The sequence below is a fragment of the Apus apus genome, chromosome 10 (genome assembly GCF_020740795.1).
Source record: "Apus apus isolate bApuApu2 chromosome 10, bApuApu2.pri.cur, whole genome shotgun sequence".
Classification (NCBI taxonomy): domain Eukaryota; kingdom Metazoa; phylum Chordata; class Aves; order Apodiformes; family Apodidae; genus Apus; species Apus apus.
This window is the reverse complement of record NC_067291.1, coordinates 14,301,390-14,320,829: the sequence shown is the minus strand read 5'-3', so window position 1 is coordinate 14,320,829 and position 19,440 is coordinate 14,301,390. Positions and strand designations below refer to the sequence as shown.

The 19,440-nt window shown below is 41.2% G+C and overlaps 1 protein-coding gene across 1 annotated transcript in view; it reads left to right on the top strand.

Annotated features, from left to right (window-relative positions):
• The window catches only part of AGBL1 (AGBL carboxypeptidase 1), a 271,464-nt gene extending 252,930 nt beyond the window's left edge, over positions 1-18,534 (top strand). Inside the window, exon 23 of the mRNA XM_051628933.1 lies at positions 17,831-18,534. Coding sequence (XP_051484893.1) covers positions 17,831-18,134 — 304 coding nt within the window. The 3' untranslated portion in view covers positions 18,135-18,534. The remainder of the gene's footprint in view (positions 1-17,830) is intronic.
• The last annotated feature ends 906 nt before the right edge of the window (positions 18,535-19,440 follow it).

Sequence of the window (19,440 nt, the reverse complement as noted above, 5' to 3'; positions counted from 1 at the left end):
AAGGATAGCTTTATTTCTAGCCCAAATATGACATTTTATAAAGGGACAAATATACCTTTCCAAGTTCCTGAAAGAGGAAAAGAGCCACCCAGTTTCCTTCATTCTCCTGCCCCTCACACCCTTTTTCTCAGATCTAGTTATCACAGCATCAGCTGCATCTCTCTCTCCCCACACAGCTTCAAAACAGCAGCTCCTTGTAGCTGATTGCACTGGGGGCGCATGAGGGAGTCTCAGACCTTGCACCCTTGACATCTCTGCTGGGAAGTCCAAGGAAATGTGAAGTGCTAAATTCCCAGTGCTAAATTCAGAGGTTTTGGCAGGTAGACAGCAACAACAGGAGGTGGAAACAGACAGCTGTGCAGGGGAGGAAATGGTGATATAAATACATGTTTAATTGCAGTTTAATTACAATTACTTACTAGGCAAAGTTTCTTTAAATGCAGTGTAATTAGATGAGACCTTGATTTAATCACAATCTTATCAAATGCTGTTACTACGATTTTCCTTTGCTTCCTCCTCCTCTATCTCCTCTTACATTCCCTCTCATGAACTTGCCCAAGGAAATTAAAAGCTAAGGCTTGAAGTAAGCAGAAGGTATCTACCTTGGAAAGTTTTCAGTTTCCTGAAAATTCAATTGCCAGGTGGCTACCGGCCCAGAATTTTCTCCCTGGAAATTGTGAAACCCCCAGTCTGTCCTGGCAAGCCGTTATTCTTCCTTAGCAGCTAATGATAATGGATCCTCATTAGCTGGGAATGACTTATCATGAATATAATTCATCACCGATGGCAGACCTCATAACCCATCTGCTCACAATGAGTAAATTATATGGCCCAGTCAAACGAGATGGATTGTTCTTTCTGATCTACCTTTGGAGTTTCTCCACATCCTGTTACAATCAGTATGTACTTTGTCTTCGCCCCATGATCTAGATGAACAGAAGGAGAGACATTTGGGCAAAACCTTTGAGCAGCTGACCCCTGTTCTCATCATTCACCATTTTCCCTCTTCCACTTCTGTTTTTTCCTGTGCTCCTTGCCATGAGTCTGGGCATGGCAGTAACCTACTTGTTTAGGATGTTAACATCAGACATCTACTGTGGACCTATTGGTATGGTCATGGCTTGCTCCTGCATGAAAACTTTCCCCACTCTTATTATAGCACTTGGCTGTCTCATGGATTTTACACATTTAAAACTCTATTAAGTAGTCTGAACCAGAAGAGGAAAGGGGAAGGATAGGTTATTTTTCTGCCTTCCTATCTGAGGACTGCCTCCTCTCACCTTCTTCCCTAAGGATTAGTCATCATGTGTCTGAAAGCCACTACTGAGAGCACAGTTATTCCCATCCTTCTCTCTGAGGAAACTGAGGCACAAATTAGTAGTCTACATAGGTGTGGCAGACTGTGGTGGGATGGGAAATATGCATAGCAGTTTGCCAAAATACATGGAAAAGTGGTGTTCAGACCGGGGTAAGAGTCTCTAAAAAAACAATGATTCAAATATTCTTATTTGATCTGCTACTTGAATCTCTCTTTGTGTAGCTTGTACATTGCTTTGAATTGAGACAGATTTGAATATTTCCACTTGCTTCTGTGAAATACACATTACATCACATATTTGCACCCTGATATTATCCCCAACATTTCTTAGAGAAATCTTACAACCTGCTTCAAAGACAGATAGTGTAAACTCCCAAGGCATATCAGGTATTTTGGTGCAGAGCAGTGGTGTCCAGTCCGCCACATGCCAGCCCTAGGCAGGCAATTCAAATTCCTATCACTGTCTCAGCTGACAGCTACCACTGGGGTCCAAATATCTTTGCTTCTGCTTGGGGATCTCCTATTCCTGCTCTTGGACAGTTCTGCAGAAGGTCTCCAGAGGTTCTTTACTCTCTGCGCGAGATCTCATGCCCCTCTGAAGTCCATAAACAGCTGCCTAGTTTGCTGACTTCACTCCTTCCATGTCAGTATCAGTTAAATCTTGTTGCCTTACTTGGTATCTGTCTCAGTTGTTTGGTTTTGTTTTGTTTGTTTTTTTTCTCCCAGCAGCTCTAAACAAGGGAAATATACCTGCAAAACTGTAAAGCTATTCATTAATTAATGTATATTTTATTCTGCTATTGAATCATACTGGCCCTGCCTAAAGGAAAATCATGAACTCCTGGGGTATTTTCTTGGGGAACCAAAACCAGACACATGGAAGTTTTTCCTTCTCTTTTTCTGTTATAGGTTGCTTTGCTTTATTTCTTTTTCTTTCCCTTCCCTCCTTTCTTTGAGATCTTCCTGACATTTTACCAGACTCTGATCACTTCAAGGTCACCTGACCATCTTTCGTACTGTTGTTGTTATGATTCCTTTGGGTGAGAGAGAAGTAGGAAGAAAAAAAGCAGTAAGATGTTTTAGTTTTTACTGTCCTTCCTCATCTGGCCCTGAGAGCATTCCCTTGTCCATCTCATTGAGGCCGTTCTCTTGGTGGAGAGCAGATCTCTTCCCATCGCAGACTTTTTAAGAACTGAGAGTCACTGAGTCCTTCATACCCCTGTGAAGTGGGTAAACAGGCTGTGAAATCCATTTAACCTGTTGTGCTGGACCTTGCATTTCAGATCACAATAGATCACACAGACCCAAATGGATTCCCCCCCCCCCCCCTGCTTTTGGCAGTAAATTTGTAATAGAAGGGGGCTTTCACTTATCCTGAGAATGCCAAGTGGGCAAAAGAAGGAAGAAGGGGCAAACTTATAGGAAAGGATGCAACAGATTGGGAAAGGAAGAGAGGAGAGAAGGGAGAAGAAAAAGAGAACAGGAAAGCAAAAGGGGGAGGAGATCAGGAAGGCAATTGTCACTGCAACATCTTTGTTTAAAGATGAGTTTCTAAGACAACAGCAGCTTAGTTCAGCTCCCTGCCCTCGCAGCAGGGAACAGTTCACACACAGCAGGGAAGCACATAAGCCTAAGGGAAAGAGTCTTTGACCCAAAAGTACCTACACTCTTCCAGAGCTTATTTCTTACATCTAGCCTTTCCATCAAAATAAATAAATTAATCAGTGATTTGTGAGCCAAATTTGGCAAAAAAAGGAAACGGTGTTTTTGGTCCAAAATCCATAATTACATTCCGGTGCTGTGTGTAACTGAGAGAAAGGGATAGAGAGTCACTAGAGAGAGACAGATACCATTGACTAGATAAAGAGATGGCATGGAGAGATACAGCAAGTGCTTCAGAGAGATGGTGAGCAATAGATGTAGTGGATATATGGTTAAAATTAAAGAGATGGATACCATGGATACACATGAGAAGATGCCTTGGACAGACATCCTGTGAATAGATGTTGCAGGAAGAAGGATATTGTTAGATAGACAGACACTGTCTGGGAAAAAATGGATGAGGCAACAAGTAATACTGCAGCTAGACACATAAAGATTGACCCTGTTGATAAATAAGTCCTATAAATAAATACTACAGAAAGATATTTCAGTAGCCTGCCATCTATGAATATTTGAAACACACATCTGAGAAACTGCATAGCACCTCATCCAAAATAAACATAACCAAGCAGCTACTAGATATGTATGTGTACGATCATACTGTTTAAACATTAAAGAGATGTTAGCAGCTGCAGCAAAACCAGCAATTTATCACCTGATTCAAAGCTCGTTTCACCCTAATGGACACATCATTGGTGATCTGGCAAGAGCATGGCAGAAAAGGCCAGGCCAGCAGGTAGACAATTAAGTGCTGAAGCACTGGATAAGTGAATGGGAAAATATAGTGTTTGGATTTCAGAATTCAAAATAGGCCACCACCTGAGTATGAGCTTCCGATCTTGTATCCAGGCTTACTCATGCATGACACATTTCAAAATCATTCCCACCGCTAAGTTGTACTGTCCCAAGCCTGACCTTCTGTGTTTGTTTGTCCAGTGCTGCTGTGCTAAACCTACAGGCCGCATTTGGGAGCTCCATTCCCAGCTCTCTTCAGCTACCTTATGGACTTGGTTCGTTTTCTCTGTGACCCAAACATCTCTGGTTTGCAGATCCATGGCAACGGAAAGACAAGCACATTAACCCCATGTCTTTTACAGCACCTCCTCCCCACTTCAATTAATGCTTTAAAACTGTCCTCGCCACAAGCTGTTTGGTTTCAATTCTTGCTATCACAGGCATTATACTAGGCATATGTTTTATAAATTGTTCAATCTAATGCACGCTCATAAAGTCTCACAGAAAGAACCCCCCAGACTGCCTTTTAGCTTGCTAAGGATGCTGCCTTCAGGGCCCAAATACTAGTTTGTGGGGAGAAAAGGAGATTATGTATCTTTTTAATTCTTTCAAACACCAAATTAAATTTGAAATTAGCATTGAACTCTACTACCCATTTCCAGTAATGATGCTTAATGATATTGTCAGGGAATCAACTGCTTTGTATGGTAGGTGTCAATTGAGTCTTGTTCAGGAAGTTATCCAAGGGCTCTTGGGTACGACACGCTGGGAAAGTGATTAAAACCCTGTCAGGTTAAGTAAGAATAGTATTTTTGGTTTTCCTTTCTGCCCTTCATTTCAATCTTTACCAGCAGCCAGTTTCTATCTCCAAGGATATATCTTGTAATAATAATGTCTTGTTATCTGTGGATATTTTCCAGTACAGCAAAGATACCTAAATTCAAAGTCTCCAACAGAGGAAATTGATAGGTCTGAGTTTAAGGAGTGTTAGGATAATCCATCTCAAAGGAAACTTTCTGTAAGAAGTGAAATGTTAGGCGTTTCCTGACTATAGGGAGCAGCACAAGAGAAGGGTATGCCAAGCTTCTGAGGGGGCAGACCTTGAAACAACAGCGGAATAGACAGCTCACGACATTTTCTTCTTCCCTGACTGTCTCTCCACAGACTCCTCTTGTATTGGAAATATCTAGAACACCAGAAAAAGGTGGAAAAACTCATCTCCCTGAAGCCAGAACTATTGGTTTGTGGTGACTGGCTTTGCTCCTCTGTCATCACAGATCTTTGAACATATAGTGTACCCGTTTTGCTTAATGAATTCACCCTCAGCAGCCTAGGTTTGTATGACCCCAATTGTGTGAGTGTATTTAATTCTGGGCTTTTTTTTCTCATAAACTCATATGAGAGAGTTACAGAAAGTAAACGTACATCACAGCAGGGCAACCTTGCAGGATATGTGCTGTCTTTCACGGATGCCTGCTGCTAGGAATATAGCTGAGAAAGGTTGCCTAAGCTGTACCTTGGACCTACAGCCTCCCTAGCCTTGCTCTGCCATTTCCCAAGTCCCAGGCTTTCCAGAACTACACAAGCATGCACAAATCCTCCAGCAGTGCCTGGAATTTGCACCATCCTTGCCATAGTGCCCATCCATGGAGCAAGTGTGTAAGGCTGATGCAAAAAGCACTATAGGCTCTCAATGCTGTTGTAATTATGATTATCAAATTATTGTTGTTGCACGGAAATCCTTACTCACTAGCAAACTAACAAATAATCTATTGAGAATCAGGGATCTAGACCTTGTACCTTTGCCAAGTTTTGACACAGGGCATATGTCTTATATCTTGCATTCCTTAAAATTGTTCCACTGGCTGTTCACTGACTTTGGAATTCTTTGCTTCCTGTTCTAAAAGTGACAATATTTAAAGCAGTGTTGTTCCCTGCAGAAATGTCTGCAAAATTCGTGGTGAGTGATGTTGTTCAGGTGCTCAGCTGGGACAGGCCAGGGCAGCTCCATACACCTCAGCAGATCTTTCTCTGATAAATCTTCAGGCAGCTTCCCTTGCTCTCAGCAGCGTGGCGTGTTTCAGGCTGCAAAGCTTGTATGTAAAGTAAATGCATTGTTATTTAAAAGTGATTAATATTGTACAGAAGCCCAGAAAGGTAAGCTGATTGGTTGGTAAGCAATGGTGTGTAATAGCCCTGAGAAAACTGCTGTATAATAACAGCTCTGATTCCTTGCAGGGTAGAACTGTATAATGTTGCCATCCTTCCTGTACCTTTCACGTGTACAGCACTTCACATGCACTAAGTGTATTACTTTATCATCCAGACTGATATCTGCTCTGATACTCCCTGGCTTTGCTAGTCTGCTAGTGAGAAGTATGAAGTTTTCAAACAAAGTTTTAGGCTTAAGGTAACATCAAAATTATAGATTTCTGAAATTGCCTTGGCTGTGTTTCTTGATAGGCTGCTTTTTGAGCTAAGCTGATAACCCATCTTGCCTCAGTGATGCTTTTTTCTCCTTGATAGTGAATTGCCTGTATCATGCACCATTAAATCTGACACAGTTTATCTGCAGGTTGGCTGTGCAGAAAAGGAGGAAGTCCAGCGTAAGCCTGGCAAACTCAGACTAAAATCAGTGGCAGTCTGACTTGACTGCACCTGCTCTATCACGCTATTATCCCCACCATTCTCAGAGCCTGAGTTCTTCAGCAACATACAGTGTTTTTTTAAGGGCTTGTGTGTTACTGACTCTAGAAATGTTATAAGGGATGTACTCCTGTAAAGGTGGTCCAGCAAAAAAGATCTGTAATGATATTGTTGTGATTTGATAGAGAAGAGGGAAGAAGAAAAGAGATTCTATCACAGTTTACAGTGCTCAGGAACCCTGTATACATTCATGAATAAAACCTTCCCAAATGCATTCCCTCTGTAAAGTATGTATGTATATTCTGGCACTTCGATTTGTACTGTTTGTACTGGCAAATGTAATTTTTGTGGGCTTTTTCAATGCTTTCAGGAACAATTCAAGAGCCAGAACAACTCACGATCTGGTCTTTTCCTGGTGTTTCTGTTCCTGGAAGACAGAACCCACCATGAGAAGAGCAGATGTCACTTTATTTTGGTGCAATAAGCAGCTTCCTGGAGCAAAGAGACAAAATGAGGAGCTAGGAAAACAAATATGAAGTAAATGCCAGGAAATACAAGGTTTCCTGACTAATGAGGCTTTCAGGTCCAGTGGAACTAGCATACACAAGTTCTCAACCTTTTTTTCCTCAAGGTACATGACTGGCTTTCTCTATTAGACAGGCTAGTTGGGCAGCTTATAATCAGTGACCAGACTGGGCACAGAAAATCTGGCAGCTCATGACAGTTTTTTTTCCCGTCTGAATAATCTCCCTTCACTTTTATATCTTCAATTGTTTTCAGTACTGCAAGAATTACAACGTTTCTCTTTGAAATATGACCTGCCAGGTAATCCTTGGTATTACTGAGCACCTCTCTCTCCTCCTGATGTCAGCAGGAGTCCTACATCTTCATCATTCCTCCAGCTAAACTCTACATTCCTGTCTGGCAGAATCATGAACACTCACTTCTTTCCCTAATGGATCTGGAAACTTGCTGTTTTCTTTACTGGAGTGCTGGTTTGCTGAGAGGAGGTTTTGGACCAGACCCACCAAGGTTATTAAGCACCTATTTTCTTACTGCTTTCAGCAGAGAGAAAGGCATTTACATAGAAGAGGCAATTAAATAGCTTGGCACCCTCATTCAGCAATAGACAGATGGTGGAGGGCTTCAGGCTCACCCTGGCTCTGCCACCAGGCTATAACCTTGCCATTCAGGTAGAGTGATGGAGCTTTCTGTGTCCATTTTATGGGGAATTGGGACAAAGAGAGAAAAGCAGTTTGCCTGAAGTGACTGCAAGCACACTAAGTACAGAAACTGTATCTTTAAAACACAAGTGTTTTAACCTCATGATTCAGTTTTCCCTTGATGCACAGTCTGATATATCTTTTCAGTCACTTACTCTGCACACAAGAACTGACCTTTTATCATTTTTGGTTCTGAATCAGAGAGTGATGTTAAATGCTTAGGGTGGTTTTTTACAAAGTGATTGTTTTGCTGCTCTGCAAGCTGTGCTCTAATTTGCCCCATCTATCCAAATACATGTTTTATTTGGATTAAATAATATTTTGTCAGTTTATGTTGCTTTAGTTTTCACTCAGAATATGCTTGCTTTTGTGACGTGTTAATATTCTTCTAAGATTTTTAGTGGGAATTTATCTATGCCTATAGAAATACACACGTACATTCACATACAGAAAAACTAAGAAAATGTAATTGCAACTTTCAGGTAAAAACACATAGAACATTTTGGCAGGCATTTGAAAAGTGATTTTTATAAAGTATTCAGGAAATACTCCTGTTAACAGAGATTTCAAAAATTGTTCCCTGCTGGGATTTGATAGATGCTACAAACTACATCTGGTTTCATTTGAAAGCAGCATCTCTTTGCTATGCAGGTGAAACAGTATTAAAAACCTGCAACAGGAACACAGAAAGTATTAGGAGACATATTGTACAACAAAGAGCAATGGCAACTCTTCTATATTCTGTACTACATCTTTTTGCAAGACGATGCAGTCTCCTTTAGATCACAGCACATGGTGGCTGTTTTTACTCTTTCTTCTGTTTACTGGGAGTCATATGTTCCTGGCGGGTAGGTCCTTCTGGCATGAAGAATCCCTTTAAAACCTGTTTGAGTTCTGATGTAGGATGAAGGTGGTGCTTCATGTTTGTGTCAGCCCTCCATGCCTACTGTTTTTCTAGTGTGCTAAATCACTAAAATTCATCCTTGCAATTCCTGACAGGCAAATTTTAGGAGGCAGGGAGAGCACAGTGAAATATTTGCTGTTCTTCATGAAACATCTGGCAGGGCTTTGGCAAGATCAAGGATTTAGCAAGAGTTGCCACTTACATGCTGCAGCTGACAATTTTTGTTGTCCTTAATGGAGTCCAAAGCATATGTAAATCAGCTGAGTAATGAGTGAGGTTAAGCAAGGTTCTGGATTTGGTTCCATATGGTGTTAAAAACATAATTGATCAGAATGTTTTGAAATTTATTGAACACCAGTGTTCAGATTTGTTTTATCTGAATCTCATTATGTCTGAGAAAAGATTTAGGATGAGGGCAGAGGATGGAGTTTTAACCTGGATCTATTATGAGTTATCTCTGATCACACACACTTCATCAGATGTTTCTGCTACAAGGCCCACTTCCATTTTCTTTAAGGGCCAGACAGATTTCTTTGACCTTGCCTTCTCTGTGTTGTTTTCTTATGGGTACACACACACAGAGTCTCCCTCTCCTAATTATGATATCAACTGCACATACATGCTCCACAGGAAAGCATGAGAGAACAAAAGTTGTGTATTAGCCTCAGAAATTGTTACACTACAGGAAGTTTCTGAGATTAGTTATGATGAACATCCCTGGCATGAGATGCATAACTTCTGGGGAGATTATGATTTTGCAGATTTGTGTGTATTCATTCCAAGAAATCTATGAAAACACAGGACCTTCTAGAAATTAAGTTACTTTGAGAGGTGACCATATTGCCTGATGTCCATCAGCTGGAACCTCTTAGACTTCAGTGCTTTGTCATCATGTTGGCCTTAAATTGTTTTCGGTGTGCTCCAGAAACTGTTTTCTGTGACTATGAAGCTAAGATTTGCCTGAAGGCTTTCCTTAAAAGCAGAATTTAGTGGTAAACCAGCTGTTGAACCCCCACATGTTCCATACTGTCTCCCCTCTCTGGACATTCCGGAACCAAAATCATTCTTTTTACCAGATCTCAATACTTTTAGTCGTGGTCATTGCCTACCCATTTGAAGACACTGAGAAAAAAAAAAAAAGAACTATGCAGAATGGTTTCTAAAGCAGTCATTCCATACTTTAAAGGTACAGGAATGAATCAAGCTCGTGTGGAATAGGAATATGTCTGTATTTCCCTACTGAGAATCCAAGATCTAACATTTGCCACACAGTCTTCCTCTTAGCTTCTAGTTTAATCTCTCAAATAGATAACTCTTTGCTTTAGACAACCATTTCTGCTTGCCTGTTGACTGTCCTAATACATCTGAGGTCCTACCCAGATGGTCTAGTCCCCTTTCAGGTGACCTGCTGCTTTGTCAACAGTCTCCTGAAGACTTGCATAAGAGAACTGGTTTGCCCTGGTCAGTAGCCAGCTTTTTCCCTGAGGTTGCTTCCACCTAAATGCAATAGCATCAAGGTTCAGTGATGCTATCTGTCAGCTAGCTGTAAGAGGATCTCCTGAGACCTCCTTTGTCTTGTAATGAAAATTGTGCTCTGAATACAGAGCAAACCAGGTAATGTTTATGGATGTGTTGGTGTCTGGTTGTATGCATATATACATACATGTGCCTGTTGTTTATCTGTTTGTAAGGAAAGATAGACAAGGGATGGTTGTCTGCTTTTTGTGCTTATAGACGTATTCATATATGGAAACACACATAAACACATTTATCCTCTGAAACATCTGAGTGATTATCAGCTAAAAATAAATGTTCAGAAAGAAAAGCTAGCAACAAAGAACTTGCTTTCTCCTCTGAAGGGTATAGTGATTTGAATTCAATCATTTACAGTAGTTATTAGTTCAGGTATTTAGATGTCTATCTGTCATCTGGAGTGCAAGCAAATATTTGCATGCATATTTATTTGCCCCCCCAAAATACCCTGTACATAAACCAGACGTGTAACTAAAACACAGTCTAAACATGTCTTGGCCATCTTAAAACATTTTGCTTTCAAAACCCCAAATCCTTCAAGTCACTTAGAGAGAACTAAGGGATATATACAAATGGAACTTGGACTTTTGAAATTAAATTTACAGAACCAATTACAAAACTTGGATGAAGTCAGTGGAACTGTATGAAATAGCACCAAGGGAAACAGGAACCCAGGAGAACCTGCATGCCTTTACATTATTTATCCTCAGCAGTACAATTTTTCAGCATCCAGGCCAAAAACTTTCAGCATTTCTTTCCCCTCCACAGTGCCAGTGTCTCAATTACTGGAAGAACCCAAAAACAATTACAAGGATTTCAATAATCTCCCTATGTTATTTTGGCTGGACTGCTCAGTATCATCAATAACATGATTATCATTTTCAGAAGAAATTGCGTGAGGTAGAGACACTCTGAGAAATGCTCCCAAACATTTTCAAAGTAATGTTTTCAGCAACTCTTACATTATTCAGTGTCCTGATGAGTTCCAGTAGTCTCAGTAAATACCTTCCCATACAGAGGGACTTGACTGCTCGTATTTCTTGGGAAGCTTAAGCAGTAGAAAACCAAATTGTTAGCTGGTCTGGAAATATTTCTTTTGATTCTTAAACTCCATGTGAAATCCAAGCCACTGAGAGTGCTGCCTGGTGGGTGGATATTATCCCATCTATTTTATGTCATCCATCTTTTATTTCCTGTGTTTATCTGGGGTCTGCACCAACTGTCATAGCTCCATTTCGTGGCTGACTTGTATCTGTTCAAGTCAGTGGGTTTTATTAATGCTTACAAGCCTACAGCTATGAGAGTGCTAAAGATGCCATGTTAGTGCTGCCCTGATATATAGATTGGTTCCCCATTAGGAAGAAATTCATGATTGTTCATAAGACTGAATCCACAGCCTCTGTCTTCTCACCAGCTTTTCCATCCTGCAAGTCTAAAGACCAGCCCACATGAATTGTACTGGTTAGCATTAGAAACATGCCTGGATTTTAACTGATATATCTAGAATACAGGAAAGTCATGTAATGTCAAGCTAGTACCCTTCAAATGGAAGAAAAGTGCCTTTTTGTCCTCTGTACAAACTTGTCTTTGACAGAAAGATCAAAGTTCTACCAACGACAAGGTTCTTCATATTCATACAAGGCTTATCAGCTTCCCAGCCTTGTGTAATGAGAGGTGTGCACTCAACATCTCCTGTGCCCTTACAGCAGTCACCAGCCATCTTCTCACCACTAAGGAGAATGGAAACAGTCATCCCTGAGAAGACTACGAGAGCTTATGCTAGATGCAAGTAAAATGCTGCCCAGGGCTAAATTGTTGCAAGCCTGAATGAACGTTAGGGGACAGTATTGGCCAGGAGTCAGCCAGCTCTTGCTCTTCATGCTCTCCCTTTATTTACAAGGCATCTTCCCTCCTTTCTAAATGATAAAGCCCTTCTTGCTCCTTACTTATCTAACTGGTGCAAGAGACATTCATTTTTTAATCTGGCCAAATCAATTATATTACAGCCTACAATTACCCTGGGAACTTCTGTAAAACTAATTAGTATGAGTCTTAGCAATGAATTACACCTTTCTTTTGGCTATTTGCAGCAGGAAGAAAAACAAAACCAAAACAATCTACACTCAAAACAAGATCACACATCTCTAAGGCATATCAAACAGAATTCAAAGCAGAGCTTTATAATGTTCAGATTGTTCATGAGAGGATGGGGCATGGTGGCCTGAAAGCCAGAGCACCTGCCATTGCCTTAAGCTTAGCATGCATTTTCTCAGGAGACTTTGTAAGATGTAAAAGTCCTCAGCAGAGACCCTTTAGAAAGGAAAATCTCATGGGAGCTTATGAAGTTGGTATCATTTTCTGTGTAGCAACAGAGGAGGTGAATGCAATGGTTCTTTAAGCTGGAGCCATCTTGCATCAGTACGGAGCTGATTCCCTCCTTTGGCGAGGTCAGGGACTAAGCAGAGTCTTGTCTCTCTTTTCTCAGGCAGGAAGGGAAGCCAGGGGGCTGCCTGGGGAGCTCCTGAATTGAAAAGATGAAATTGAAAAGTAATTACAAGGTGTGTACCACACCTTGTAGCAAGTGAATCAAGACACAAAGGGCAGACTAAAGCCCTTCTTTATTGGCATCTTGTTGCTGTAATGTATTTCTTACAGGTGTAATTACCTAAAAGCATCATAGTTGTTTCATTTATGACCTAAAATACTACTTTATGAAGCTATTAAAGGTAGAATTGTATTCTGGGATAACTACAAATGCATCTGCTTAAGATTAATTTTAGATTCATTGCAAATTTTCAGAAGCAGTGTTCCTCTAAAATACTCTTAATAAAACGTAAGGATTCCTCAAAAGCAAAACTGTGCAGTTCACACCTTTTCAGATTCCATGACAGAGGTGGAATTTTAAAATAAAATAAATAAAATGAAAAAGAAGGGAAAGACAATCCCAATTCAATGGAGAGACAGCATGACAGTTTACTTACCATCACATATATAATTGTTCATGTAGCTGGTACAACTTTGTTGGAAAAAAATGGATTATTTCCCTTCTGCAGAAGTGATAACTTGGTCAGGGAGCTTCCTGAGTTCTCCAATCCCTGCTTGAGTGAGAAAAAGCACACCCTCCTTTCAGAAGAATGCTGCAGTTGCTGAAAACTTGGCCTGTATGGGTCAGACTTTTTTTTTTTTTTTTTTTTTTTTTTTCCCCTCTCACATGGAAATATCTGATATCTTCAAAAATTCAAGAAAGCCATTTTCTGCCTTATTTCAATCTATGAACTGTATCAGAGACATGCTTTACTCCTTATGCACAGCCACTTCCCTGCATTGGGCAGCTTCCAAAGGATTGGGGCATATCATGATGGAGAGAAATTTTAGGGAAAGGAAAAAACAGGGTTACAGACTGGGTGTTTATGCAGCTACTCACTGCAGAGAGAAGATGAAGACATGTTGTTTGTTTGGTGATACATTCTTCACAGGGAGTCACTGGTATGTCCATGACCTGCCATGGTTCCCAGACTTAGCATTTTCCTCCTTTTTTGTGAAGCGTTTAACCCCTCACTTCCTGGCTTTTCTCTTGCAAGACTGAAGCAAATTTCTCAAGAGTGAGAGGAGCAATATGAATCAAAACGAATGCTCCGTTTCCTTCCCTAACACACTGCAACTGTGACACCTGTCAAGTGAAGGTCAAGCAGCAACCCTGAACAATAGGTACAGATTTCCTAAGAAGGACATTTGTCAGTTCCTGTTCTTTCCAGCAGAAAAAATGACACATTCTATTTTGAACCAGTCAGTACACTATACAGAGAGTGAGTGACCTGTCACACAAGCTAAATCTGAGTGAAAAGTCCTAAGAAATTACTTCGGACATCTCTAGTTTTTCTCCATGCCCTGGAAGTGTACGCAGAAGTGAAGGAGAATTATGTAGAGGAGAGAGAGTCATCCCCATGTCCAGCAGGCAGCTATAGTATCTATCGTAACTGTAGAGTGTCCTATGTGCAATTCAGCAGGACAGGTGACCTGCAAGGTTTCTGTCCAGCTGTGACCTAGCAGGTAGGCTGACTTAAAATGAGGAGTTTGCAGGAAGCACCTGAAAGAAGTATTTTCCAGTCATACCAGAAAGCTCCAGTCATGTTGACACATGAGGAGGGACTGAGCTCCCTTCTTCTTCTCATCGTGTTAAGCCAGCAAAAAACCCGGAATCATTCTACGGGGTACCAAATATTTCTTGTTTTCCAAAGCCAAGCAAACAAATACACCCACATACAAAAGGAGAACTAATTAAGATCAAGTCATATCTCAATAATTATGCAAATTAAAAATCAAAACAAAGAAATTCTATTTATCACATCATAAAGTTGCAAATTGCTGTTGGGACTCCCATCGGCTGGAATAGATCAGAGCTCCAAGGCTGTAGGTTTTGAATTAGTAGATCAACCAACATGTGTACAGGTTTTCCTGTGATAGCTGGGGGGCTGTTGGCAGATGTATTATCAGCCTTTCCTTCCCCTTGTCTGTACTGAGTTCAGGTTCACAGGTATTTGTAGGTTATATTTGTTTTGGAGCTCTCTAATGTAATGTCATTGGTTTTCCTCATCGTTTATGTTCTGTAAGACAACATTCTTTGATAAATCTCTTTCACATCCCTTGGGGTATTTTTATTTGTTTGGGTTTTTTTGTTTGTTTGTGGGGTTTTTTTTGTGGGGGGAATTCTTTTGCAGCTTTAAAAAATCAGATTAAATAAACAAGCAAACAAACAAACCCCAAGAACCTGTCCCTAGCAAAAAAATCTCTAACTTTCTGTTGGAAAAGAAAGGCATGCCTTCTGGAATGGTGTGCACTACTCTTGATGTTGGCATTTCTGCACATTCCATGTTTCACCACTTGCATTCTCTCCTAAAGGAGCTGCTCTTTGTGATGTGGGAAGGCAGCATATAATGATTTTCACAGTTTCATTAGTGGGACTCTAGCTGGCTCCCCAGCCTGCTGTGTGCTGCCATCTCCCCTCTTTCAGAAGAACCTCTAACCTACTGGTTTGAATTAGTCCATTTGTATTGCTTTGTTACATGTTTTAAAGCTTTCTACAGGAGAAAGTGAATTCTTGGGAAGGAAGGTTCCACACAGTAGAGAGATATAGCTGGGTTGTAGAGCTTGGTAGTGTGACAAAGAGCCTTTCAACTTTTATGTCACTGCATTGGCAGCTACAGGAAGCTGGTACCATCTATTTGCTGTTTGGTAGCTCTTTCCGTGATTCATGGTGGTAGCACAGATCCAGTGGGTATCAGTCCATATTGGAGAAACCACTACTAAGACCAGTGCTACTTGGCTTGCTTGTGCACTGTCACAGCAAAGGAGAAAAAGGTAGAACAAACCATGAATAAAGGCCTCTTTCCCAACCTCTAAACATGGTCTAGGCACATCCTCACTTGTGGAGAACCTCTCCCTGCAATGTATCTGCCCGAGTATTGAATTGGCAGGGTCTTGGTGTTTCATGTACTATGTATGTAGGACACATGACAGCGCCCATCTTGGAAGGGACAGCTTTTGAAGTCCATTATAAAGGTTTTATGCATAAATACTTGCTTCATAAAGACTGTCCTTTCAGTTGTGAAAGTAAGGAAATGGCAGGCTTGTGTGTTTTTCTTCTTGGTTCTGATTGTTTCCTTCCAGATTTCCCTTCCTTAATAAAACACTTTTTTGCTAGAAGTATTTTTTTCCCTTTTTGCCAGAAATCCAGTCCTAAAATCATTTAAATTATGAAAAAATTCAGAAGATTGTCTCTTGTCTGGTTTCAAAGCTTAAAGTAATAATAGGGATTTATTATATTTTTAAATTGTTATCCTGTTCATGCAAGTGTTTGACCATCAGTTGCTGTGTTGCAAACTGAATTGTTCCCTCTGTAAAACATCGGTGAGCTGGGTGGCAGATATTCTCTGTCCCAATGGCATTAGCAGCTTCTCCCAAACATACAAGTGCAATACTGAAAATAGATATACTCTTTGGTTCTTTTGGATTGCAAAGCTGCAAGAGCAGAGCTTATAAATGAAAAATCCAGTTCCCCTGAGTTTAGTGAGCTTTGAACATGATCATAGGTACTTGGTGTCATGGTAATTTATGCCATGCCTGCATATGAAAAAAGAAATAAATAAAACCCACTGATCAGACTCAGTAAAGACTGTGTTTGTTACTTTTTGTGCTGGGAGGATTGTCCTGGTTGGTTTGTTTTGTTTCTAGTCACATACTCAATTTCAGAATGAGTTCTTCCTGACCCAGATTTCTGAGCAGACTGAAGTGGAGCCAGAAACTGTAAAAGTGCATAATTATTCTTGTATTTATTTTTAAGCTGTACAGCTTTATTAAGCTTTCAGAGAATCCTTTATACCCAGCCTTTGAAGTACACTAAGCTAGAGATCAGCCAGAGAAGTGTGTTGACACTGCCTGTTTCTGCTTGCAGGGTAGTCTGTATACACTTAAGTTCTGGAGTCTGAAAGCTAGGAAAATCTTATGCCTTTTTTGGAGTGCAGAAGAGAGAAGGGATCAATACATCCAAAAGCAGTACTTCACACCCTTGGTATGTTCTGAAACCTCAGATACTGGCACTGCTGTGAAACAGCTGAGAGCTGGAAGATTACTCCGGGTACTGACATGTAAATGAGCAGACCACACATTAAAGCTGTGTATGCTCCATCTGCCAAGTCATTCATTCTTCCCAACTTGGGACAAGTTAGGAACTCTGGCCCAGTGGTGGAAGATGATTATTCGTTTCCCACTCCCCCAAAGCAATACATTCCGCTGCTTTGAGTCTGATGGAAAACATTGACCTGGAGTTGTAAAGCTCAGTATCTCTCCTCCTGATTCATCCAGATTCTGACCCAGGCAGCGCTGAAAGCACAGGCTTCTTTCTGGTCTCAAAAAATTACCTAGCTGCCTTCTTTGGCTAAGGGCCAAATGGGAACTAGGCAGCTAGGTAGGAGAAAGACCCTATCCCTTCGAGCCTGTGAGTCTAGTGCTTACAATTCTGCCATAAATATTGCATTAGACTAACCAAATACAGTGTGCAAAGTGGACACGTAAAGTAAGCCCATGACCATTCCTGTAAGTATTGTAACATGCCCTTCTGAAATCCATATGACCTAGCTGTGACATCCATTCAGAGTCTCTCCTCAGCCGTTCAGACTTCCCTCTGAACTTGGCCATTCCTTGGGAAGTTGTGCTGTCAAACCCTTTTCAGGCTCCTTCCAAAACACAAGTTCTCCTGGTGTTTCTGCCCTCCTTGGAGCCAGTGTTCTTGAAGACCCGAGTGCCTCCAGTCTTTGTTTGTACTGCCTCTTGTTAGCAGTGCTTGGAGCTTGCACGGAACAGGAGGAAAAGATGCCAAAGCACTTCAACCACCCAGATTAATTAGACCTTACATTAAATGTAGAACTACAGCGAGGGGGATGATGATTAAACCAACAACCTTCTGGAAACGGAATACTTCCTCCTCTACTGTATTTCAGCTTCTATAACTTTGTGAGTGCCTGAAGGCAAGAATGGGGTTGTCTGTATATAAAGCACTCAGTTTCTGTATAAGCAATAGCAATAATAGTGGTAACAATAATCATTTCTCCTGTGAGGTAGGGAAGTATCACTCTTCATTTTACAGATGGTGAAACAGAAACAAAGACACACAGGATCTTGCTTAGTGCTATCTCATGCTGTATTAGCAGAGCCAGGATTGAACCCTTGAAACACATTTCCCTGTTACTTGCTCTTACTCCTAGAGAACACACCATCCTTTGATGACGACCAATCTCTCTGATTTTTCTGCAGAAGCTGCAGCAACAGCAACCTGGAGACAGATGATGAACCTCCATGTGGGGAAGAAATTGATTATAATACTGACAGTTGCTCTGATGGCGAAGGGGACTTGGAGCTAGACCGAGAGATCCAGGAGTGCCTCTCATGGGTGGAAGGAGAGGTAGAAGATGAGGGAGTGGCCACGGAACAGACATGCAGCTCCAAGGCTCCCAGGGGGCTCTACATTTCCAGCCAACCAGCATCTGACAATAGAGCTCTTCCTCTACGCTCAACAGCACTTGGGGTGTACAGTGGGTTCAAGGGTAGCCCTGCTTGAAGAAGGCTTTGACTTGCAGAGAAGTAGGCAAATGGGTTACTGCTCCTGTTTGCCAGCTTCAGCATCCTTCCCAGATGTATTGCTCCAGTTCTGAATAGGAAGTTGATTGTACGTTTGTGTAATTTGTATACAAGGCAGAGCAAGGCACCACCAGCCCAGATGATACTATGTGAGAACATCACCCATTCCTAAATATAATACCCCGTTTCACGGCTGCCTCTAGTATGTGGTTTCATACAGATTGACCTGAGGAATATTCTTCTAAGATCAAGGAAGCAGAGATGATTCTCCTTTCCTTTAAGACTCTTATCATGGGAAGTAGCCTTTGCCTGGAAGAGTGACAATTACTGATGCCTTTAGCCAGAGCTCTCCATTGCCATTAATTTCACTTGAGCTGTAGAGCATGTATCTGATTTCTGTCTGAACAGAATTTTTGCAGTGTTCAACAGGTTGGGTCAGGCTTCTGAGCTGGTCATGTCTCAGCAACAGTGTGAGAAACCCAATGTGGAAGGAAAGCACCAGTGACAATACAAAGAAGTCCTCTGGAAACTTGGGCTAAATACACCACTTTGCTGCATTGGAACAAACTAGTCCAGCATAATCTCAGTTGAGTCACTTCATGCTTGATATGATAAGCCCAAATGTAGAATTTGTTTAAAAGATGCTGTGAAATTGTGTTTTCTCTGTGAGACATCCTTCCAGCTACAAGAATGCAGATACAACAGTTCATCCTGGGGAACTAGAGCTACTTTTAAATGCTATTGGGAGTGAGAGCGATTTGGAGCATTTTAAGGAGATAAAACTTGTTCTCTTGAGGTAGCCAGGGGTCACCTGATATTTTGTCATTAAATTAGTGATGGTGGCAAGATCCAAGAGAGAATTTAGCCCAAGCATCTGTCCTGTGGCTTCTTCTTCTTTGCTAGTTTTATTATGATACCACTAATGAAACCTAGTTGATGGAACAGGACCCCATTGTACCAGACAGTAATATAGAAGACATTGGTAGATTATGTAGGACATGTTCTACCAATGACTCCCATAACAGAGCCAGCACAGCCTCTCCTTTGATCCCCAAATGGAAAAAAAACTAGATTTCTCCTAAAATTGCTTTCAAACATCCTGATTCCTGAGAATCCAACACAGACTGAGAACCCACGTGTGCCTGACTTCCCTAAAGCACGAAGCCCACGTTGTCGCATCTCACACCTCGTATTGCCTGAGCTTCTCCTGTGTCTCAAACTCTGCTGCTGCAAATGAGGAATTGCCCTGAATCCAAATGGAACTAACTGCATGATAAAAGAGGCTC